Source organism: Erythrolamprus reginae, chromosome 1, assembly GCF_031021105.1.
Source record: "Erythrolamprus reginae isolate rEryReg1 chromosome 1, rEryReg1.hap1, whole genome shotgun sequence".
NCBI classification, from domain to species: Eukaryota; Metazoa; Chordata; class Lepidosauria; order Squamata; family Dipsadidae; genus Erythrolamprus; species Erythrolamprus reginae.
The window spans coordinates 151,975,782-152,000,725 of NC_091950.1; the positions used below are offsets into that span (position 1 = coordinate 151,975,782).

Consider the following 24,944-nt stretch of genomic DNA (forward strand, 5'->3'; position numbering starts at 1 on the left):
AGACAATTACTTATACCATTGATAATTTTCTATATACTTCAAAATTTCTCGCACAATGATGTAACCATATGTCTAACACTTTCAGTTCTTTGGACCCTCTTCCCCTTCCCTTTTCTCCTGTTTTTTATATATGAAACGTAATAAACTATTTTAAAAAATTATTGTAAATATACTTAACCAATTATGAATATGTACAAAAGAAAAATGATGGTTTGATAGAATGTGTGCCTATGATATGTAATGTATGTTTACATGTTTATTAGTCAAATTTTGTCTATTTGTTTTAATTTAAATATTTAATAAAGATATTTTTTGAAAAAAAAATAATTGGTGTGATACCTGATATTTACCCTGTAAATAAAATTTATGGGAACCTCCATATTTAAAAATAAATAAATAAATGTACATTCATAAATTACCTTAGTTCCTAAACTAAAACGTAACCTATAAATTTTTGCAATAGATAAACACTTAGATGCAAATAGGCAGAGCATCATTAGATAAAGGATGCAGGACTTCTTGACTACGGAATCAACAATCTGAAAACGATAGCGCTGTTGTTTTTTCTTAAAAAGGACATGTTTGGGTCCAGTGAAGGGCTGCCACACTGTAGGCATGGCTTATGCAGGATGCCCTGCATTTTCTTTCAACATCTTTCAGTGCAAATTGGGTATTCTGGGGTAGAGTTCCATTTTTGCTACCCCACTACGTTCCCCCCTTCTCCATCCGGTCAGCAGCCCAACCCTGGTTGGGTCCCACCACTAATTGCAGTGCTTCTCAATTATTTTCTGTTACACCCCGCCCCCCCGCCCCAGAAAGAAGTAGACATTTTGTGCCTTCCCCCAACTTTCCAATCTGGACCCCAATGGAATTTTAGTGTTTTGACATAGAGTCAGGCCAGCTTAATCAAGCCGATGGTTTTGGGGTCACTGGCCTGGCCCATAAGCACCGCCTCTCAGAAAATGGTGTGGAAAGAGGCTTTAGGGTGTCATTCAAAGCTTTTGCCCAGCTGCAGAGGATGCTCCTCTTTGTCCAGCAGCAGGTTTGCCACACCGTTCATGGCTACTGTGGTACCCGGCAAGAACAACAAGAATCCATGCAGCCGTCCCATCTTGCCTGTCCACCTTCTCTTCTGGGCTCAGAGCAGCATGCAATTGAGAAAACACTCCCTGTCTAGGGCAGGGGTAGGCAAAGTTGACTCTTCTATGACATGTGAACTTCAACTCCTAGTATTCCTGAGCTAGCATGATTGGCTCAGGAATTCTGGGAGTTGAGGTCTACATGTCATAGAAGAGCCAACTTTGCCTACCCCTGGTCTAGGGTAACCGATTGAGAGGGACCACGCATGGGGTCAAACACGCTCCCCCTTGGTATTGCTCTGTGCCCCCCCTGGGGGAGGGGCCCCACTATTTGAGAAGCTCTGGCCTTATGTGTCCTGCATAGTATTACCAACAGGCCAGAGACATATTGTTCCAAAGTAATGCAGCTCTTCCCTGCTGTTTTTCTCTCAGCAGCAGTTATTGAAAGAGATGGCTAATAGATCTTTGTAAACTGATCCTTCATTAATACTCTATTATTAGTCTAATCCTCTTTTGAACTCAGCTAGGGTAGTGGATAACTATTTCCACATCTACACGGTTAGCAAATTATACTTCTGGGAAGACTGCTAACAGTACACAAAAACTAATGATTCTCCACCCTCCTCTTGTTCTTCTATATAAAGATGCGACCAACCTTTGGGAGACCAAGATCGCCTAACATTTGGAAGAACAAACTCACGGAGGCTTAGTACATTGTTATCACTAGATTTATACCATGCCTTAATTCATTCAACTCAAGGTGATGTACACAGTAAAACTGGGCCTACGATTTTCCCCACAAGAGCAGCCCTTTAAGGTGGGCTTTGATTAAGATAGAGCTATTGATTAGTAGTGGGTTTCACTTACCTTCACTACCGGTTTGGAACTGTGAATGCACATGCAGTGCTTCTGTGCATGCGCAGAACTTTCTGTAAGCACTGATCATCCATGATGATGATGATGATGGTGATGATAATAATAATAATAATAATAATAATAATAATAATAATAATAATTTATTAGATTTGTATGTCGCCCCTCTCCAAAGAATCAGGGCAGCTCACAACATAATGCCACGGCAGGTGGGCGGAGCGTCCCGCCACCACCACGGGTAGCAACCTACCACTACTATTATACTACTTACTAGTTCCAAGTAAGAGAACAAACATCTTGCACCTGCCAGATTCGTGTATTTTTTGTTTAAACCCTCCATGGTTCACAGCACTTACATGTCTCCTAGAAAGAGAAAGTCCATCCAAAATTCTTTTAGGTTTTACTTTTCTTTAAGCAATTCCATTAAGATAGATAATTTATAGAGCCCTTGATATATGTTCAATGTGAACAACAGGCTGCCAGGAAAATCTATTACAGACCCAATGGCTAATTACAGCTTTCTAATTACACAGAATGTGGTAGCATCATTTGGTCAACTTTCAACCTATTCTGAGGAATGAAATCTTAGGTCAGAAATCCATGAAAGAAGCAGGACCACACGGTCCATATTTGAACGCCAGGTCCAATAAGCTGTTTTCTGATAAGCAGCCCCAAAACAGATATTGTAACACTTCTTATATAAAGAACAAAATGGATTCTTAGATTGATAAATTCTGAAAGTCTCTCTTTTTTGTAATATTTTTATATGAAGGAATCTTTCTTTTTCTATACATAAAGATAGATGAGTACAGGCTGAAATAGCCATATCTAAAACTCAAACGATATCCTGATAACTTTAGCCGTGCCTTATGTACTAACCTTGCATTAACTGAATATTGGTTTGCATTAAACACAACCTGTTATCATTATACAATTTACATAAAACATGCACTAACTGTGACTCGGCTATTTATCCTACTGGGGTATTTCCAGATTTAAATATGAACTCTATTTCATTTTAAGGCCGTAATGCAATTTAGTGCCAGTACAGGCAGAACACCAAACCCTTAGCAGAAGAGACCACAGTTAATTATTCTACCAACTCCATTATAATGATGCCGAAGGATGAAAGATCGGCAGCTGAAGTTACTGTCTAGAAGTCAAGGCCTTGTAAAAGCTATGAAAGTTCACGAGACAACTCTACTGAGTAGAAACCTTCTGAACCTCAGAGAAAATCCTAAATCTGCTTAAGCTTGAAAGCTGTTCTCAAAACTTTCAGAAAAAAAATAACCCAAAGCACACATTTTTTTGAAAAAACAGACTATCCCAGACCATCCTATAGTGTAAATGGTGGTTCATATTAACACATTCCTGATCTCATCAATGGTGGATTTCAGTTCCAGAAAACATGGCTTTAAACCCACATCTGTCTTTGACAATGGCAGTTCTTCAGAACAGCCAGATAAACATCTCTGCTTTTAGTCCACACTCCTGTCAGCCTCAGGAAATACCGTGTTTCCCCGAAAGTAAGACAGTGTCTTACTTTCTTTTATCCCCAAAAGCCCCACTATGTCTTACTTTCGGGGTATGTCTTATATTGGAAAAAAATTGTCGATTTTTTTGTTTTAACTATAAAATTAACATTTAGACGCGGTGACGTACGGCGCGGAAGTGGGCAGGAGGCGGCGCTCATTAAGATCAGAGGGAGGTGGCAGACGCGGCGACGTATGGAGAGGGGGACGGTGCGGACGTGGGCAGGAGGCGTCGCGCAGCTAGATGAGAGGGAGGCGGCAATACCCCCGTGTTTCCCCGAAAGTAAGACATATGTCTTACTTTCGGGGTATGGCTTATATTAGCCGACCCCCCTGAAACCCCCGATACGTCTTACAATCGGGGGTGTCTTACTATCGGGGAAACAGGGTATGTGGGCTTTCCTACATTAGATATCCAACTGCAAGTCTCCTTAAAGTTCTTTCTGCGCCAACTCAGGAAGCTCAAATTGTCCAAGGAGCTGCTGATACAGTTCTACAGAGGAATCATTGAGTCTGTCATCTGCACCTCTATAACTGTCTGGTTCGGTTCTGCAACCCAACAGAGGATAATCAGAACTGCAGAAAAAACAATTGCTGAAAACCTGCTTCCCATTGAGGACCTGTATACTGCACGAGTATACAAGGGGGCTGTGAAAATATTTACTGGCCCTTCACATCCTGGACACAAACTGTTTCAATTCCTACCCTCAAAATGTTGCTATAGAGCACTGCACACCAAGGCAACTAGACACAAGGACAGTTTTCCCCAAATGCCATCATTCTGCTAAACAAATAATTCCCCCAACACTGTCAAACTATTTACTAAGTTTGCATGACTATTACTACTAGTTTTTTCCTCATAATTCCAATCAATCATCTCCCACTTATGACTGTAACTTGTTACTTGTATCCTTAAGATTTTTATTAATATTGTTTCCTGATTGCTTATTTTACCCCTATGACAATCATTAAATGTTTTACCTCGTGATTTTTGTGTGTCCAATCACACTTGGCCAATAAAGAATTCTAGATCTAAAATCTAATATCAGAGTTTCAGTTGGCTGATCATTATCTTTTAGATGCCCGGTTGAAGTGGTTACTTCAAGAAGTAGATAACTAACAAATCACTACTTGGTACACTTTGTTAGATTGACAAGGAACTAACCATGATGGATTGGCTCTAGTTTATTTGAATATTATGCAATGGCAGATCAAAATGAATGACTACTCATTCTTGGATTTAATTTGTTAATGTCTATCTTCCATCTTGTAGGCAGCAGAAAGTGCTACAGAAAGCAGAAAGAGCCATTGGTGCTGCACAGTTTCATTGTATATTCTCTTGAAGTCACAACAGAAGGTCTCAGAGGTCAACACCAAGGGATTTTGCCCATTGATTTCAAACAACACTGAGCCGATAAATATATGCTAGTGAGACCACATTTGGAATATCATGTTCAGTTCTGGAGACTTCACCTACAAAAAGATATTGATGAAATTGTAGGGGTCCAAAGACGGGCTGCAAAAATGGTGGAAAGTCTTAAGTATAAAACTTATCAGAAAAGACTTAATGAACTTAATCTGTATAGTCTGAAGGACAGAAGGGAAAGGGAGGACATGATCGAAACAATTAAATATGTTATAGGGTTAAATGAGGTTTAGGAGGGAAGTGTTTTTAATAGGAAAGTGAACACAAGAACAAGGGGGCACAATCTGAGGTTTGTTGGGGGAAAGATCAGAAGCAACGTGAGAAAATATTATTTTACTGAAAGAGTAGTAGATGCTTAGAACAAACTTCCAGCAGACGTGGTTGGTAAATCCACAGTAACTGAATTGAACCGTGCCTGGGATAAACATATATCCATCCTAAGATAAAATACAGGAAATAGTATAAGGGCAGACTAGATGGACCATGAGGTCTTTTTCTGCCGTCAATCTTCTTTGTTTCTATGTTTCTACAGCCTGAATCTTGTGAGAATTTAGCCTTAGCATCTGCAATTTAAGTTTCCCCTCAAGAGTTTCTAATTGTTAATATCTATATTTCATCTTGTAGGCTGCCTTGCTTGACCAAGGACCATTGGGATGAACTGGAAAATTATATTTACAAGCTTGGCTACCCAAAGGTGACCATATAATACCGGTAGTAGGTAATATTAATAGATTAGCTCCAATGACTCAGTTCTCTTTTCCTGCTATAGCAGTCATTTTTCTTTCCCACATGGTATTTGGATAGTAGGCTTTATCATTCCAAGGTCCCCAGAATCAATATGGCAAGCCCTTGATTAGTACAGAACAGCTTGCCAGGAGTTTCCACTTCTGAATATTAAATGGTTTGGTGAAGCAATTCTGACACTGAGTTCATAGACTTGAGATCTGAGGGTTGAATATAATTGATTTTGGGCTGACCTCACCCAATATTTTTAATAAAATAGTCACATTTAAAATTGGACGTTGGCCATATGGTGACACTCCCTTTCTGATTCTGCTGAGCTTTAGTACACGCTCACTTTGCCTTGTCAACATTAAGTGTAATGAGAATTAGCTACTAAGTCCAATGAACCACAAAGTGGGTGCAGATGATACAATAATCATTAACTTAAAATGAGCTCTCACTGTTTTTAGGATCACCAGTAATCACCCTCAATCCAATAGTAGCCCTAACCATTTATATCTGATTTGATTGAGATATGTGATGGTGTGACTGTAATGATAATATTTAAGGCTTTTTATATTATTTTAATTGTTGTATGTAACTAATTTAGATTGTTTTTATCTTGCTGTAAGCTGCTCTGAGTCTTTTGGGTGTGGGCAGCATACAAATCCAATTAATAAATAAATAATACATAAATAAGCATTATCCAGCCCTTATAAATATCCTTCCAAAATGCTAGGAGGAGATCTGCTTATATTCCCCAAATCCTTGCTTTAATCAGGATGTATGGGACAGGATTAATGACAGCTTTTAAAGCTTATAGATTAAGCAATTGTTTCTATGCCAAAACTCAGTTAATTGTCCAGAAGAAGCTTTATAAAAATTTTTAATTAAAAAAAGAAAACCTAAAACTTTTCCTCATGCAAATTAAGAGTGAGTTTTCAGGCTGTGAAAGATAAGAATACCTTCCTATTTTGGAAGCTAATTGCTTACTTATTGCTTGAGGAGAGACAGTGTTTGGAGACTAGTATTCCAGCTGCTAGATGAGAAGAGTTCTATGGTACAATATATAGCCTCTCTCTTTCTATATGCCAATCAGCACATAATATATCACAGACCGGGGATGGGTTCTGACTTATCTTGCTGCCAGTTCTCTTCCTCACACGCTGCCTGGGTGCGTTCATGCACAGTGCTTAAAACCCAGCTTCTGTGCATGCGCAGAAGAAAAAGACAGCTTATATGCAGGTGTAGAAGCAAAAAACCAAGATGGCGGTGCTTATGGTGCCACTGAGAGAAGTGGTTTGAGGGTGTGTCCATCGCTGTCTATTTGGGGAGCAGGGGGAAATTCCCGCTACCAGGTCTATAGTCCAAACCAGCAGGAACCCACCTCTGCCACAGACATTTCTCCTTGAACCTTCCCTCTGTCCCAATCTCCCACACACAAATTTTTAATCTAATTAATCAATCAAAAAGCCCCAGGTTGTGACCTAATACCACCAGTTATTAAAGGGAAATGTTAATCAATGGGCCCCTGCCTTATCCGCCCTTTTCACACATATCAACAATACATTCTAAATGCCAGATGGCTGGATCTGACCTACAACTAAGAATGGCAACAGCACAAGTCCTTGACATTATTATCCAATTAGCTTATTGAGCATGGCTAATAAACAATATGCTATTTGTCAAGAGTGAGAAATCAGGAAATCCAGGCAGCTCAAATGAATATAAAGGTTTATTACAAAGTTAAGCTCTCTACAAGAATCTGAACTACTAACTGTCAAAGCAAATTGGTGGTAGAAAAAAGTCAATGGAATACAAGGTGGGCTGGACTTGGATCTTTTGTAGGTGTTAACAGAATTGAGAGTGATGATGCATTTGACCACTCCCTCAGGCTCAGCCTGGTCTTCTCCTATAGCAAAAGCAATAATACTTAGATTTGTACAGTGATACCTCTACCTAAGAAAGCCTCTACTTACGAACTTTTCTAGATAAGAACCAGGTGTTCAAGAATTTTTTGCCTCTTTTCAAGAACCATTTTCCACTTACAAACCTGAGCCTCTGAAACTGTAACCGGAAAAGGCAGGGAGAACCCTCCATGGGGCCTCTCTAGGAATCTACTGGGAGGAAACACGGCCTCCTTCCTCCCTGTGGTTTCCCCAATTGCATGCATTATTTGCTTTTACATTGATTTCTATAGGAAAAAGGCGGGAGGGGGGGGGCACTAATCTCTGGGGTGACAGAGGGTCAGAATATTCCTGTGTTGCTGGGGAGAGGCAGATATGGCGGGGGCCGCGGAGTTAGCCATTCCAGGGGAACGAGGGACCGTTGCTTAATAACGATCCCTTGTTCTGGCTCCGTGAGCCCAATCTTGGGTACTGGTGATGAGTGTAACTCTGGCCCTGGGCTCAGGTTGCTGCTGCTTAATGCCAGGTCGGTGATAAATAAAGCTCTCCTCATCCGGGATCTGATCCTGGATGAGGAGGCCGACCTGGCATGTATTACTGAAACCTGGCTGGGCCCAGAGGGAGGTGTTCCTCTCTCTGAAATCTGCCCAGCTGGGTTTCAGATATGGCATCAACCTCGACCCCAGGGAAGGGGGGGAGGAGTGGCTATTACTGTATAGCCAGGGAGAGCCTTTGCCTACGTGGACTCATTGCTCCGGAAATTGCGAGTTGCGAGTCACTCTTGATGAAGTTGGACTTAGGGGTTCAGGTGGGCTTATTTCTCACGTACCTGCCTCCCAGCTGCGTGTCAAAAGCCCTGCCTGTGCTACTCGAGGAGGTAGCCGGGTTGGCGGTGGAGTTCCCCAGACTTATTGTCTTGGGGGACTTCAACCTGCCGTCACTCGGCGAAACCTCTGGGTTGGCACAGGAGTTCATGGCCACCATGACAGCCATGGACCTGACTCAAGTAGTACAGGGTCCGACTCATGAGGGGGGGCACGCACCCGACATGGTATTCCTTTCCGAGCAATTGAGTAATGGTCTGAGACTAAGGGGCTTAGAAGCAGTGCCTTTGTCATGGTCAGACCATTTTCTACTACGGCTTGACTTCCTGGCTCCAATCCTTCCCCGCAGGGAGGCGGAACCAATTAAGATGTTCCGCCCCAGACGCCTGATGGACCCAGAGGGCTTTCAGACGGCGCTTGGGGTTATTCCAGAGGCACTTGTCCACAGTTCGGCAGAGTCTCTTGCGAAAGCCTGGAACGAGGCTGCAGCAGAGGCTCTTGACCGGATTGCGCCTTTGCGACCTCTCCGTGGCGCTAGACCCCGTAGAGCTCCATGGTTCAACGAGGAGCTCCGGGAGTTGAAACGCCAAAAGAGACGTCTAGAGAAGCGATGGAGGAAGAGTAGGTCTGAATCTGATCGAACACTTGTAAGAGCTTTTATTAAGACTTACAAAGTGGCGCTCAAGGCGGCAAGATGCGCGTACCATGCCGCCTTGATTGCATCAGCGGAATCCCGCCCGGCCGCTCTGTTTAGGGTGACCCGCTCCCTTCTTAATCAGGGGGGAGTTGGGGAGCCCTTGCAGAGTAGTGCCGAGGACTTTAACACGTTTTTCGCTGATAAAGTCGCTCGGATTCGGGCCGACCTCGACTCCAATTGTAAAACAGAGTCGACTGACAACGAGTCAGTCGAGGTGACTGGGGCACGTACTTGTCCACCTGTCTGCGAAGAGTTTGATCTGGTGACACCTGATGAAGTGGACAAGGCCATTGGAGCTGTGAGTTCCGCCACCTGTTTACTGGATCCGTGTCCCTCCTGGTTGGTTTCGGCCAGCAGGGAGGTGACACGGAGCTGGGCCCAGGAGATTACCAACGCTTCCTTGGGGAGGGGAGTTTTTCCATCACTCTATAAAGAAGCGCTTGTGCGCCCCCTCCTCAAGAAGCCCTCCCTGGACCCAGCTGTGCTTAATAACTACCGTCCAGTCTCCAACCTTCCCTTTATGGGGAAGGTTGTTGAGAAGGTGGTGGCACTCCAACTCCAGCGGTCCTTGGAAGAAGCCGATTAGCTAGGTCCCCAGCAGTCGGGTTTCAGGCCCGGTTACAGCACGGAAACTGCTTTGGTCGCGTTGATGGATGATCTCTGGCGGGCCCGGGACAGGGGTTTATCCTCTGTCCTGGTGCTCCTTGACCTCTCAGCGGCTTTCGATACCATCGACCATGGTATCCTTCTGCACTGGCTGGAGGGGTTGGGAGTGGGAGGCACTGTTCTTCAGTGGTTCTCCTCCTACCTCTCTGGCCGGTCGCAGTCGGTGTTAGTGGGGGGACAGAGGTCGACTCCTAGGTCTCTCCCTTGTGGGGTGCCTCAGGGGTCGGTGCTCTCCCCCCTGCTATTTAACATCTACATGAAACCACTGGACGAGATCATCCAAGGACATGGGGTGAGGTATCATCAATATGCGGATGATACCCAGCTTTACATCTCCACCCCATGCCCAGTCAACGAAGCGGTGGAAGTGATGTGCCGGTGCCTGGAGGCTGTTGGGGCCTGGATGGGTGTCAACAGACTCAAACTCAACCTGGATAAGACGGAGTGGCTGTGGGTTTTGCCTCCCAATGACAACTCCATCTGTCCGTCCATTACCCTGGGGGGGGGAATTATTGACCCCCTCAGAGAGGGTCCGCAACTTGGGCGTCCTCCTCGATCCACAGCTCACATTAGAACAACATCTCTCAGCTGTGGCGAGGGGGGCGTTTGCCCAGGTTCGCCTGGTGCACCAGTTGCGGCCCTATCTGGACCGGGACTCATTGCTCACAGTCACTCATGCCCTCATCACCTCGAGGTTCGACTACTGTAATGCTCTCTACATGGGGCTACCTTTGAAAAGTGTTCGGAAACTTCAGATCGTGCAAAATGCAGCTGCGAGAGCAGTCATGGGCTTACCTAGGTATGCCCATGTTTCTCCATCACTCCGCAGTCTGCATTGGCTGCCGATCAGTTTCCGGTCACAATTCAAAGTGTTGGTTATGACCTTTAAAGCCCTTCATGGCATTGGACCAGAATATCTCCGAGACCGCCTCCTGCCGCACGAATCCCAGCGACCAATTAGGTCCCACAGAGTGGGCCTTCTCCGGGTCCCGTCAACTAAGCAATGTCGGTTGGCGGGCCCCAGGGGAAGAGCCTTCTCTGTGGCGGCACCGGCCCTCTGGAACCAACTCCCCCCGGAGATTAGAACTGCCCCTACTCTTCCTGCCTTCCGTAAACTTCTTAAAACCCACCTTTGCCGTCAGGCATGGGGGAATTGAAACATCTCCCCCTGGGCACGTTTAATTTATATATGGTATGCTTGTGTGTGTGTCTGTTAGTATATGGGTTTTTTTTAAAAATCTTTAAAATTTTAAATTGTTTGATTACTTATGATTTGTTTCTACATGTTGTGAGCCGCCCCGAGTCTTCGGAGAGGGGCGGCATACAAATCCAAGTAATAAATAAATAAAAAAATAAAAAAATTGCTTCATACAAACTTTTCTAAATAATAATAATAATAATTATTATTATTATTATTATTATTATTATTATTATTATTATTATTTATTAGATTTGTATGCCGCCCCTCTCCGAAGACAAGAATCTTGTCACGGAACAAATTAAGTTCATAGGTAGGGGTACCACTTCATAGTGCTTTTCAGGCTCTCTAAGCAGTTTACAGAGTCACAATATTGCCCCCAACAATCTGAGTCCTCATTTTAATTGCCTTGGAAGTATGGAAGGTTGAGTCAACTTTGAGGCTAGTGAGAGCTGAACTGCCAAATTGCAGGCAGCCGGCAAGTAGCAGAAGTAACCTGCAGTACTGCATTCTAACCACTGTGGCACCACGGCTCTTATACTACTTCTTATGTTATAAATGATTGGATTGGCTGGATTAGACAAAACTCCTAGTTTATGAGCAAGCAGGAATTAGGGAGGCCAGATCAGCAGTAGATTAGTGTGTCATGTCACTATTTGTTAACAGAGAGATACACATGGGCAATGCCACTCCTTTTTTTTATTTCAAATCAGCATTTGATGCTATTTTATAACCAGCATTTGATGCTAAGCAATAAATTCTTGTGGAAGCTGTGCCACATATTGATTGGCAGTTACTGTTTCCAAACTGAACACTGTCTGAAAATAGTTACCCAAGTTAGATGGGATAGACCTTACTGCAGGCATAATAGCCCATCAAAGAGTGAAACGGGATTGTAGCCTGGCCCAGGGGTGAAATCCAGCAGGTTGTGACAAGTTCTGGAGAAACAGTAGTGGAAATTTTGAGTATTTTGGAGAACTGGCAAATACCACTTCCAACTGACTCCAGAGTGAGCTGAGAATGGAGATTTTGCAGTATCCTTCTTTTGCCACACCCACAAAGCCACACCCACAGAACCAGGTAGTAAAAAAAAAATGATTTCACCACTGGCCTTGCCTGGCCCCCATTTTACTTAAAAGCTATGTGAATTTGGATTAGCTGCTTAACCAAAATGGATTCCATCCTTCTAAATGTAATGTCAGGCATTGGAAAATATTGCTATATGCTAATGATGCAGCAGTTCTCTTGCTTAGATAACTGGGCCTCATGAGAAGTCTGAGGCAGATTTCTTAGAAAAAAAGGAAGAGCTTACGATCACCCTAAGATAATGGTTTTCTAATGGTTTTCTTTAAAAGACCTAGACCTCACAAACATCAATGGCAAATTGGAAATAATAAAACTGAATGATTTCCAGCTTTTAAAAAATGTTGGTGGGATTTTCAAACCTCTGCAACTTGATGGGGACAGATTAGAGCCATTTCTGCCAAAGCTAACAATAGCATCAGAAGGTTTTTTTAAGTTTCCCTGTAAAGGGAAAAGAGGCTTATTTTCTACCATCATTTTTTTTAAAGCTAAAGATATATCTCTGCTGTTTGTTTCACAGGTATGCACATACAGTGATTTAAAGCCCTCAGATATTGTCCAATTTAGGTTTTTATGAGCAATCTCCCACACCTCATGCTGTGTTTCAAATGCTTTAATCCACATGGAAATTGGCATTGTTCCATTGCAAGTGAGAGTCTGTATTTGCGCTTAGCTTGCTGGCTTAGTGTAAGTCCTATTTTCCCAATGAATCCCTGGTCTCGTTGATCCTTCATTATGGCTTTTCATCAAACTGGAAAAAAGAGAATTAAGCTGGTCAGTCTTACTGTTGTCTTTCTACTTTCTGCTGCTTGTAGGTTTATAGGGAGTTAAAGCCGAAATAATATTAATAATAATAATAATTATTATTATTATTTATATTTGTATGCCGCCCCTCTCCGTAGACTCGGGGCGGCTCACAGCAACAATAAAACAAATCTAATAATTTAAAAAACACTAAAAAACCCATTAAAAGCAAACATACACACATGTATAAACTGTATAGGCCCGGGGGAGATGTCTCAATTCCCCCATTGAATATGCAGTATATATAATATAAGACTGCATTAATGAATCTTTGACATTGTGCAACAGACAGATTTCAATACTATAGTCAACTTTCAGATGTGGAAATTCAAATTGGAAATTATTTATAACCTAAACAACCCTCACATCCTCATTTATTTAGCAAACTGTAGATCCTTGTGGGGCAAGGGGGACAAGCTGTTTCAATACCGTAACCTCAGCTGTATTTGTACAGAGGTACAATACGATTCCATTTATGAGAGATGATGTCTGTCAAAATAAATCTAATGCATGTATTTTTTTCACTGCCTTTTTAACACCAACATTTGTGCAGTCACACACCTCCTGACAAAACCTGAATGTGCTATATGGAAAAAGCAGTTTGTTTCCAATTCACAGATCAGATCTCTGCAATCACTGGCAGAGATGCCATATTTTTCTCTCTGCAGTTATTTCTATAGGAAGACATAAGATGGCCAAATCTAGAAATAATTATATTATGAAGTATTATAAAATGATTCTAAGAATATATAATAGATAAACAAGAAAAGAAGAAAGTGTATTTATTCTTTTCTCTTTTAATCTGTTATATCTAAGGTGTGTGTATGTGTGTATGTGTATATAAAGACACACATATACAGTGGTACCTCTATTTACGAACTTAATTCGTTCCGTGACCAGGTTCTTAAGTAGAAAAGTTTGTAAGAAGAAGCAATTTTTTCCATAGGAATCAATGTAAAAGCAAATAATGTGTGCCACAGGGAGGGTGGAGGCCCTGTTTCCTCCCAGGAGATTCCTAGAGAGGCTCAATGGAGGCTTCTCCCCACCTTTTCCGGCCCTGTTTCCTCCCAGGAGATTCCTAGAGAGGCCCCACTGAGGTTTCTCCCCGCCTTTTCTGGTCCTGTTTCTTCCCAGGAGATTCTTAGACAGGCCCCACGGAGGCTTCTCCCTGCCTTTTCCAGATACAGTTTTGGAGGGTCGGGTTTGTAAGTAGAAAATGGTTCTTCAGAAGAGGCAAAAAAAATCTTGAACACCCGGTTCTTATCTAGAAAAGTTCGTGAGTAGAGGCGTTCTTAGGTAGAGGTACCACTGTATACTGTATATTCAATTCAGCAAAAATATGTTACATATACATACGTATATACATGTATGCATATGTGTGTGTGTGTGTGTGTGTTTCTTCTGTTTTACCTTCTGTTTTAAATTGTTGTATCTTAGTCCCTAGCGCCACATAATGGAGTGAACTCCCATTACGTGTCCCAGCTTCTGCCAACCTAGCAATTTGAAAGCATGTAGAAATGCAAGTAGAAAAATAGGGACCACAGGTAACAGTGTTCCGTGCACCTTTAGCATTTAGTCATGGGAACCACGTGACTACGGAGATGTCTTTGGACAGCACTGGTTCTTTGGCTATGAAATGGAGATGATATTTTCAGAAAGGAATTTCAGCAAAACAACAGTCAAAGGAAGATAAGATTTTCAATGTTTCCAACATTCTCAGTGATGTAGCGTTTCAAACTTTTCAGCATGTTAGCATATAAGACACTTGCAATAAATTAATAGCAAATGTAGGCTTTAGTTAACTGCGCCAAGCAATTGGCTGTGGTGTTTTAAAATCTATTTAACCAGTTATCAGTGCAGAAGCGTCAATGGTTTTCATGGTTTTCCTCATCAAAGCCTACTTTTTTTTTTGTTAAATCACAAAAGAAAGTACAAATTCTAAGTGATACTTGAATCCTATCGGTCTTGTTCAGCTCCCTGTGATATGCATGCTAATGGTATCCATTATGCATTAGTTATTGAATTCCCTTTGAAAAGCTGTTTCTCATATTGAGAATGTTAGTTCAAAACAGTGTACAACTAATTAAATACAAAATCAACTGATTAAACAGTCAAAGCAGTCAAACCTTCCATTACTCCCAAAATAAAAGTGCCACTTGTATCCAATACCCAGATAAGAGTTTCTTGATGAAAATATGAATCCTAGAGATACTCAAATTGGTGCATCTCAAATAATGAAACTTCAAGAGCAAGGCGACATAATATCAAAATGCAGCTGAGAGAAAAAATAATAATAATGCTGATTTGGTGTAATCTTGCTTTATTTATATAAAGAGAGCCACATTCCTTCTGTTTAGCCAAGGGACTGATATGTTTTTCCTTTGCCTTTCTTTTAAATCTTTTTGTTATGTTTTCTTGCTCTTGCTTCCTCCCTCCCTCCCTCTCTCCTTTCCTCCCTCCTCCCCTTCCTCCCTCTCTCCCTCTATGCCAGTGATGGCGAACCTATGCCAGTGATGGCGAACCTATGGCACAGGTTATCTGCTGGCACATAAGCCACTACCCTAGCTCAGCTTCAAAGTGCATGTGTGTACGGGCCAGCTGATTTTTGGCTCACATGGAGGCTATGGGAGGGTATTTTCAGCTTACAGAGGGCCTCTGAAAGAATGGAGGAGGGAATTTTTCCCCTCTCCAGACTCCAGCATCTAGAGCCTGTGTTGGGCAAAAAACGGGCCTACTGGGCCCACCAGAAGTTGGGAAATGGGCCATTTTTGGCCTCCAAGGGGAGGGAGAGGCTGTTTTCACCCTCCACAGGCATTGAATTATGGTTGTGGGCACTCACACATGTGCGATAGCGCGCCCGTGAACACTTTCGGCACCCATGGGAAAAAAGGTTTGCCATCACTGCTCTATGCTCTTATTCAAGTGAATTTTGTTCAATTTTTTCTAGGCACAATATTGGAGTAGGTAAACATCTATGAAAGCTTTATGGCTTCCTTTCATCCTTAACTTATTGCCTCTTCTGGTTAGACAGTGAGATAATTTTATATATTTGGTTTGGGTAGAATGTTGATTTTATTGATACTTGATCAACTTGCATCTGTGCAAGGCCATTGTAAAAGTGGCATTGTAAAGCAACTGCATGACATATTTTACTAAATTATATAAATACCGGTAGGTCTTTTTGAAATCTTCTAAATTACTATATCAAGTCATGTCATCTAGCAGAATCCTAAAGTTCTATCCCTTACTGGGATTCAATTGTTAGAAATTAAAGAAAATAACCTAAATTCTAGCAGTTTTTCAAGTATAAAAACATATCCATGGAATAACTTGTAGCAACCTTCATGACAGGAAGGGTCAATCTTTTCTCTCTTTTTTTTGGAAATTTTTTTTTCTGAAGTTGGTCAAAGATAAATGTACTATGAAGCACTGCTAGCCAAATCAAGAACAGGGGACACAGTCACACAAAAATAAACACAAAATCAATATTCTCTCATACACACATAGAAACATAGAAGTCTGACGGCAGAAAAAGACCTCATGGTCCATCTAGTCTGCCCTTATACTATTTTCTGTATTTTATCTTAGGATGGATATATGTTTATCCCAGGCATGTTTAAATTCAGTTACTGTGGATTTATCTACCACGTCTGCTGGAAGTTTGTTCCATAGTAGAAGTACTAAGCCCTCCTGGCCTCATTAATGTCCATTTATCCCATTCAAGCATAATTTGTGCTCTTTGACAGGACAATAACCTCTATTCTGCTTGGGTGATGAGACTGACAATTGGTATGCTACCCTTAACATTTTAAACCAGGACAATTTAAGGGTAAAGACTGAGCATTAGCTACCAGGAGGAAAATAACCATCAATTACTACAGCTGCTGTGCTTGTCTAGATTTAAGGGGCACTACATAGCTCTTTTTTTCCTTTCAACTTCTACAAATGTTTCTAGATCTCATGACTATTTAACGCAGGTAGCTCTGTCCTCGGGAAATGTCAGTAATAAAATGGAGCCAAAGAGATGTTGCCATCAATTTGTCCCCAAAATATCACAGGAACACTTCTAATATCTAGTCTTCTACTCAGAATATTAGAGGTACATTCCTATTAGATTTGCCTTAAGATGCACTATACAGTGGTACCTCTACTTACAAACTTAATTCATTCCGGGACCAGGTTCTTAAGTAGAATAATTTGTAAGAAGAAGCAATTTTTCCCATAGGAATCAATATAAAAGCAAATAATGTGTGCGATTGGGGAAGCCACAGGGAGGGTTGAGGCCTTGTTTCCTCAGGAGAGTCCTAAAGAGGCACCACAGAGGCTTCCCCCACCTTTTCTGGCCCTGTTTCCTCCCAGGAGATTCCTAGAGAGGCCCCATTGAGGTTTCTCCCCGCCTTTTCTGGCCCTGTTTCCTCCCAGGAGATTCCAAGAGAGGCACACAGAGGCTTCTCCCTGCTTTTTCCGGTTACAGTTTCGGAGGCCCAAGTTTGTAAATGGAAAATGGTTCTTAAGAAGAAACAAAAAAAATCTTGAAAACCTGGTTCTTATCTAGAAATGATCTAGAATCTAGAATCCCAGCAGCCGATAAGGTCCCACAGAGTTGGCCTTCTCCGGGTCCCGTTGACCAAACAATGTCGTTTGGCAGGCCCCAGGGTAAGAGCCTTCTCTGTGGCGGCCCCGGCCCTCTGGAATCAACTCCCCCCAGAGATTAGAACGGCCCCCACCCTCCTTGTCTTTCGCAAATTACTCAAGACCCACCTTTATCACCAGGCATGGGGGAACTGAGACATCCTCCCCCAGGCGTTTATATTTTACCTTTGGTATGTATGTGTTGTATGGTTTTAATTGCTGGGGTTTTGGATATGTTTTATTTTTAATATTAGATTTGTTTCACTGTTATATTATTTCTATTATTTTTGTGAGCTGCCCCGAGTCTTCGGAGAGGGGCGGCATACAAATCTAATAAATAATAATAATAAGTAGAGGCGTTGTTAGGTAGAAGTACCACTGTATATGTATCTCAAGCTTGGTTTTCTTTCTGTCATGGCGATGCCACAGCATTCAAGTTACACCCCTTTATATTATTGATGTAAGTAGTGTGCATGAGGCTTAAGGTTCAGACCACATTTCTTGTTTCTTTGTGTTGAATAAGAGATTACAAACCTGAGCATTTGAAGTGGTCCTATGATTACAAATCAACACCCTCATCCAAGGAAGGGGAAAGGGAAAGAAAAGAAAAGAAAAAAGAGAGAGATAATAGAAAGGCATGGGGAAATGTTCCCAAAATAAAGAAGTCACCAGATTTTAGGTCAGGATTATCAGAACAATTCATTTCTTTTTTTCTTTTAAATACAACTTCCTTTAACTATAGGGCTGGGTTCTCTCAAAAATGCAATAGTCCATTATTTTTAGACATAGGGAGGTCTTTCCCATGTCACCCTATAGCAGTGGTGGTGAACCTATGGCATGCAAGCTGTTGCCCTAGCTCAATTCCAGTGTACATGCCAGCTGATTTTTGGGTCACACAGAGGCTCTGGGAGGGCATTCTTGGCTTCCAGAAAGCCTCCAGTGGAGGTGGGGGAGGACATTTGTGCCCTACCCCAGCTCCAGGGAAGCCTTTGGAGCCCGGGGAGGGCAAAACATGACCCTATTGGCCCACCAGAAATTGATAATCAGGCCATTTCCAGCCCTCGGAGGACCTTGGGGGTGGGGTGGGGTTAGAGAAGCTTTTTGTCCTTCCCAGGCATTGAATTATGGGTGTGGGCACTCATACATGTATGATAGCATGTGCCCACGCTCTTTCGGCACCTGGGGGGGAAAGGTTTGCCATCACTGCCCTATAGCCTTCCTCTATCTCTGGGTTATTTCTGAGCAGAGTTTATGATTCTTGATTACTAAATCTGTGTTCAGCACCAGCCTAATAGAGAGCTCACAGATGCGGTGGAGGTATTGCATTAGATGCACCTCTTTCTACTTCGGTCCATCTAGAAAGAGTGCAAAGAAGAGCAACCAAGATGATTAAGGGACTGGGAGCTAAAACACATGAAGAACAGTTACAGCAACTGAGCATGGCTAGTCCAGTGAAAGGAAAGACCAGGAATGACATGATAGCAGTGTTCCAATATTTGAGGGGCTGCCACAGAGAGGAGGGGATCAAGCTATTCTCCAAAGCACCTGAAGGACAGACAAGGAATAATAGATGGAAATTGATGGAGAGATTCAACATAGAAATGAGGGTAGATGTTTTGACAGTGAGAGCAGTCAAACAGAAGTTGTGGGAGTTTCACCACTGGAAGAGGTGAAGAGGAGACTAGACTGCCATTTGTCTGAAATGGTGTAGGGTCTCCTGCTTGGGTGGGTGGGGGAGGTTGGACTAGATGAATACAAAGTCCCTTTCAACTGTTATTCTGTCAAACCAAATATCAATAGGTAAGGAGCCTTGGTGATCAGTGGTAAAAATATGATATTACATATGTGCATTTAAAGAAAATCTTTATACAATATTTTATGGATGGCATTTTCAACCATCAAGATTGGCAAAGATGTTTAAGGATATGTGCCATCAAACATCTGGTTTGTACTATCCTATGTGTGGTGGACTTTTTTGCCTAAAAGCAAAAAAATACTGGACGAAAATACATATGTTGTTAGTAAAAATGATAAAACAACATATTGTTTTGAAACCAGAGATATTCTTGTTTGGCATTTTACCGGCTAAGTATAATAAAGGGAATGCATATCTGATTTTACATGTACCGACTGCAGCTAGAATTGTATTTGTACAACAGTGGAAAAGTGAAGAGATCCCAACAGATGAAAATGTGATTTAAAGAATATTAGAATATGCAGAAATGGATAGGCTTAGCACTTACAGTTAAGAAAAAGAAAGAAACTTAATACTTTTTGACCTGGGATTCATTTTATCAATTGTTAGTTGATAAAAGCAAGAGTTAGAAACAGCGAAATATAAGGAAAGGATCAATGATATAAGGGAGGTATGTTAAAATGGTTAAGTACATAGCATCATCATTATTATAAGCAATATTAATGTATTGAACACTATTGTAAATATATTGATTACTAATTCCTAAACTATTTGGACTCAGACAACACACTGTTTAATTGAAAATGGAATTTTTATATGTTACCAAAAAAAAATGATGGGAAAAAAGTGGTATTACAGATCTCCCATCCACCCCTAAACCCTAAGAATGTCAGCCCCAAATAGTCCAGTTTTTGCCCGATCGCCTGCTCCTCAAATTAACCACAACCAAGCGGTTAGCAAAACTCATAACTTCCTAAAGACAGCACGTGTACAAAATGCACTCCTACGGATATACACGGGTGAGTAAACGTTAACAAACACCGTTCCGAAGACGGAGGCCGAAGGAAGTCCCGCTAAGTCCTGCCATACGTAAGTAAGCAACAGGGAGAAACCGGATTTAAAGAACCCTAAAGCAATCACCGCGGGGGGAAAGGCAAATATTTATCTATTTGGGACATATAGGCAAATAATGCCCCAAAGGTGCTCCCCCTCCCCCCCCCCAAAAAAGACAAATGGATTCAAGAGGCAACAGACAGTCCAGTTGTCTCTTGGGGGGGATCTTTGGAACAACCATGAACGTGGATGACTGGGAATCTCCATAACCACTAGCCTATATATCTGCCATGTAAGCAAATACTGCCCATCTCTGCCTTCTAAAAAAAAGGACCCGTTCCGTCACGCTGTAAAAGCAGGCGGAAATGTGAAGTGTAAACAACGTACGTTTAGCTTGGACACTAGCGACTCGTCGAGCAGAGGGTCACTCGGGAAGGTTTGGCCTCAGTCTGGCCCGGCCCCATCCTTCTGGCTCCGCCTGGGCTGGTTGCGTCAGCTCCCCATAGCTGGAGGTGCTGAGCGGCGTGGGGAGCTGTCCAGAGGCGTTGAGTGCTGAAATAGTGGCCGCTCGGCTCAGCGGCGCCCTCTCTCCTCTTTTATTCTTCTCTCTCTCTCCCCCACCCATCCCACCTCCCCAATTCTTTCCGCTACTGCCGCCAATTTCCCAGGCACACACGGAGATGTTTCTTCCCGCGCGCACCACAAACGGCTTATTGACAGCGATCGCCGGCCGTGGAGATGGCGTGGGGCGGGAGACCAAGGCTGGGTTGCAACTTGAATTTTTCCTCCTCCCCTTTCCTTTCCTGTCTTAGCTTTATTTATTTAAGGATTGGGCAAGAGGTGGAGGAGGAAGAGGAGGCGAAGGCGGAGAAAGAACCACGTCCCACCCAGCTTCTCTCAACTCCCGCCCTTCATCCACATCCCCATTTGCACCGCAAAACTATCCTCCTTTCCCATTGCATCCCAAGAAGGTAGCAACAGCCACATCATCACGGAAAGCCGGATGGAGAGTTAAGGGAGGCTGCCGACCAAGAGAAGCCAAACTGCCGAGACGGGGAGGGGAAGTAGACAAGCTGCAAGCGAAACAACCCCCCCCCCTTCTTTTGTCGCGGAGCTTTGAGTCTGGCGCGTCGTTTTTTCTAGCGAACCTTCGCCTTTTTTTGGGCAAATCCTCCCTAGCAAAGCGAGGATCCGATCTACGGCTGTTGGTTTGTGTGTTTGCTCCTTTTATTTTAAAGACTTGCAATGGTTGAGCGTCAATGCCATTGAGCGAAAACAAGCATCAGAGAAGGAGGAGGAGAAGAAGGAGAAAGAGGAGGAGGAGGAGGAGGAAGAGGAGGATAGGAGAAGACGAGGCAGATGCAACGGGAGAGAGTTGTAGCGGCGTCTTGTTCATCAAAAGGAGATCCCAGCATCTGCTGAATGTACCTTTTCTTCCGCGTCAGCCACAATGGTCTGTAAGGACTGTCACTGCGTTTGATGACGTTCCTGTTTTGTGAAAGGGGGAAAGGAAACGTGACAATGTAAGATCCACGTTTCGCTGAATCAATTCCATACAAAAGGATCTCTTTGATCTCGACGGATCTGTGTTTGTTTCAAATCCAAGGCGGAAAACAATTATGGAATAACTCAGCTTTTAGGTTTCCTCCCCAATCTCCGGGTTTTGTTTTGTTGGGTTTTTGTTTTTCCCCCCCAGTGGTTGCGTGTGGTCCAGACAGTTCCTCGAACGCGGGGGATAAAGCAAAATCCCGTCAATCTCGGGAGTCAAAATTAAGCTCCTTTAATGCTTACTTCCTTTCAGGACTTTTTTCTCTTTCTATTCAGAGTATTTTAATAAAGTAGTAAATGGAACATCCTATGAGGAATTAAAATTAAGCATGTGTTTCTCCCTCTCGTCATGAAAAATGTGCTATACCCTTTGGGTCAATGAAATCCGGTTTTGATATCCCTGTTCTTAATGGTGGCGATAGCAACAGAAACTATTTTTGCATTTTAATAATTATCGTCTCTACTGTTGCTCTATCAAAAGCACATTTTTAAATGTTCCTACTAAGTTTGAAAACTAGTAATAAGGAGATTATTTGATATGTCAAGCACTTTTGAACCAACCGCTTCCTCCCTTCTCTCCATACTTTCTAGTAACTTGAATTCGCTGTGTGTCTCTGTCTCATCCACTTTCTGCTTCTGGGATTATCAGTTCTCAATATTTCTTTGAACGAGCTCACCCAGCACGTAAAGGGTAGAACGCTTGTTCCTATTTTATTTGTTACAAAAATTTATTTATTTTTTAAAAAGGGGTGGTGGAAAGGAGACTGAAATTTAATACTTTGCTTTTTTTAAAAAGGAGAGAGTTGGGGAGGAAAGAGTGGGGAAAGTCATCATATTTGCCCGCATGCTGTGAAATATACAAATATATATATATATATACATCCTCCTGCCAATTTTCCAATTTTGTTAGCAAACTATTCTGTCTCGGTGAGGGTACGTTAGGAGCCAAGGGAAAGGAAGCGGAAGTGAGCCGATTCAGCCCTCTTGTTCTCGTGCGCCCTCTACCGGTCTGCATTTTTCTTGCCCGCGACTGTCTGAAAGAGAAGGCACATGTTAATATCAACTCGCGTGGTCGTTTTCTGGTACTGTTGCTCTGGACTGTTGATCCCCAGACAGATGTTGCACCATCAGGGTCTCCTCAAGTGCCGCTGCCGCATGTTGTTCAATGACTTGAAGGTCTTCTTTCTGCGGAGATCCCCGGCCCCTCCTCCGCCCTCGCCGCTGCCTCTCCCTCCCATGAGTAGAACAGACCAAGCCTTGAGTTTACAGGCGTCTAATAACAACACGTTGACTACACTATATGGAGGGGGATGGGCACCTCGGACAGCGCCGACGGACGGGGGTGGTGGTGGTGGTGATGGAGGAGGAGAAGGAGGAGGAGGGGGCGTCACGAGCCCCCCCGAAGAAGAGTGGGAAACCCCTGGGGGAGAGGGAGAGCTCCCCACAACTGTAATGAGCAGCGCCTCCGACGACGACTTCTGCAAAGGGAAGGCAGAGGATGGGTATTCGCTGGGGAGCAGTTTGGATAGTGGAATGAGAACGCCTCTCTGCAGGATCTGCTTTCAGGGTCCAGAGCAGGTGAGTGTACATATGAAACCAGTGGGTGTCCCAGTTAAAGTCTGTCTAGGAGGTGTGATCTGGCACACTTCACACACAGTCTTCTCTCTACTTTCTCTTCCCCCATCCCCACTTCACTTGGGACACCTCCAGCTTCATTCTTTCCCAAAGCTGCCTTAAGGTTTTGACATTAAGGCACCCAACTGGTGGGGATTGCCAAGCTTGCTAGCCCTCTAAAGTTTGGAGAGAAAGAACTAGGGAGCAGAATGTCTCATCTTGTAACTTTTTAAATAGAAAGAAAAAGACCATGGCATAGCAATAGGAAAAGCTCTGGACACCCATGAAGGAAGGCTGTAACCCCAAGGCCAAGCATTTGTGTGATTGCCTGTAGACACAAAGCTAAACTCAAGGAGTTTATAGTAGAAGGGATCAATTTTGAGAGGTGATTTGGTAATGGAACTTGTTCTCTTTCACTTCTTCAGTTTTCCATTATACTTCTCCTTCCACTTGGTGTTCTCACTTAAGTTGTATTAGTCTATGATATCCATTATCCGCCACCTTCAAAATGCTGCCAGGGGATGATAGCAGATATGTTTCTATACAACCTGGAGGTACTGGAAGAAGACATCAATACTAGTTCACAGCAAGTTAAGGGGTGTATTTCCCTCTGGCAGGTCTGGGTGAAAGAAAAGGCCCAGCCTTTAGTGGATTTTCTTTTGCAAACTGATACCCTTTATTGTAAGAAGTTGTACACCTTTTTAAAAGTTAATATGCTTGTGTTATCTCTGGTTCAATGATATAAAAATGTCAACTTTATTTCAGCTTTGAACTTCCTTGGATACAACCAAGCAATATTCCAATTTAAATCCTATTTGTGTCTTCTGGTTGCTTCCTTTCATGCTGTGTCTAGATATTTCCATAACTTTTACTGAACTGATGGGTGTGTATTTTGATGGATAAATGTGCGGTTTTCTGCTACTAATTGTGCTGAAACAATTGCAAACAGCATGCCATTTCATGAGTTGGAAATCTGGCCAGAATGAAATATAATTTTTTATAATCTTCAACTATAAATTTATATCTCTTGTTGTTCAGTTAATTGATCAGAATAGAATACCTAATAACTGTTTAAATGCTAAAAAAGAAAGCATGGAAAGTCTGCATTTCAACAATAATCAATTCCCCTTTAACCCATATTTGAAGTCTACAAAATAAAACAAAAACAAAGAAATAGCCAAATAAATGTTCCATGAAAAGAAAATTCATGAAAACTATTAAATATTTAGAAGGCACAGCTTCAGAAATTATGAATAATTAAAATTGTGCAAAAGAAGCTCCCAATTTTCATATCAGGTGTCAGAGCTTACAATCAAGAGATCTACAGTCTAGGGAGATTCATATATCTATGCAACTTCCACTGAATTTCAAAGTGCTCAATGTATGATAACTTTATGTTAGATTGTACCTTGTGGGCAATCTGGCACATACTTGCATAAGAATTCTTGAAATCAATGGTGTCTGTTGTATCACGGAGTCATACTTACTTCCTTTTATTTTGCATTAACAGGATGTTTCTCTGATCATGAATGGTTATATATTGTAATATTCCTGAGTTGATTTCCAAAGCTGTTTAAAAACTCATGAGA

General features: G+C 42.4%; 2 protein-coding genes across 2 annotated transcripts in view; one reads left to right on the forward strand and one right to left on the reverse strand.

The window, feature by feature from the left end:
- SMARCAL1 (SNF2 related chromatin remodeling annealing helicase 1) overlaps positions 1 to 20,669 on the reverse strand; it is a 70,517-nt gene extending 49,848 nt beyond the window's left edge. The window contains exon 1 of the mRNA XM_070729810.1: positions 20,581 to 20,669. The gene's annotated coding sequence lies outside the window, so the exon portion shown is untranslated. The remainder of the gene's footprint in view (positions 1 to 20,580) is intronic.
- Positions 20,670 to 22,729: 2,060 nt separating this feature from the next.
- MARCHF4 (membrane associated ring-CH-type finger 4) overlaps positions 22,730 to 24,944 on the forward strand; it is a 189,349-nt gene continuing 187,134 nt past the window's right edge. The window contains exon 1 of the mRNA XM_070736818.1: positions 22,730 to 23,319. Within this exon, the coding sequence (XP_070592919.1) occupies positions 22,792 to 23,319 (528 nt within the window). The 5' untranslated portion in view covers positions 22,730 to 22,791. The remainder of the gene's footprint in view (positions 23,320 to 24,944) is intronic.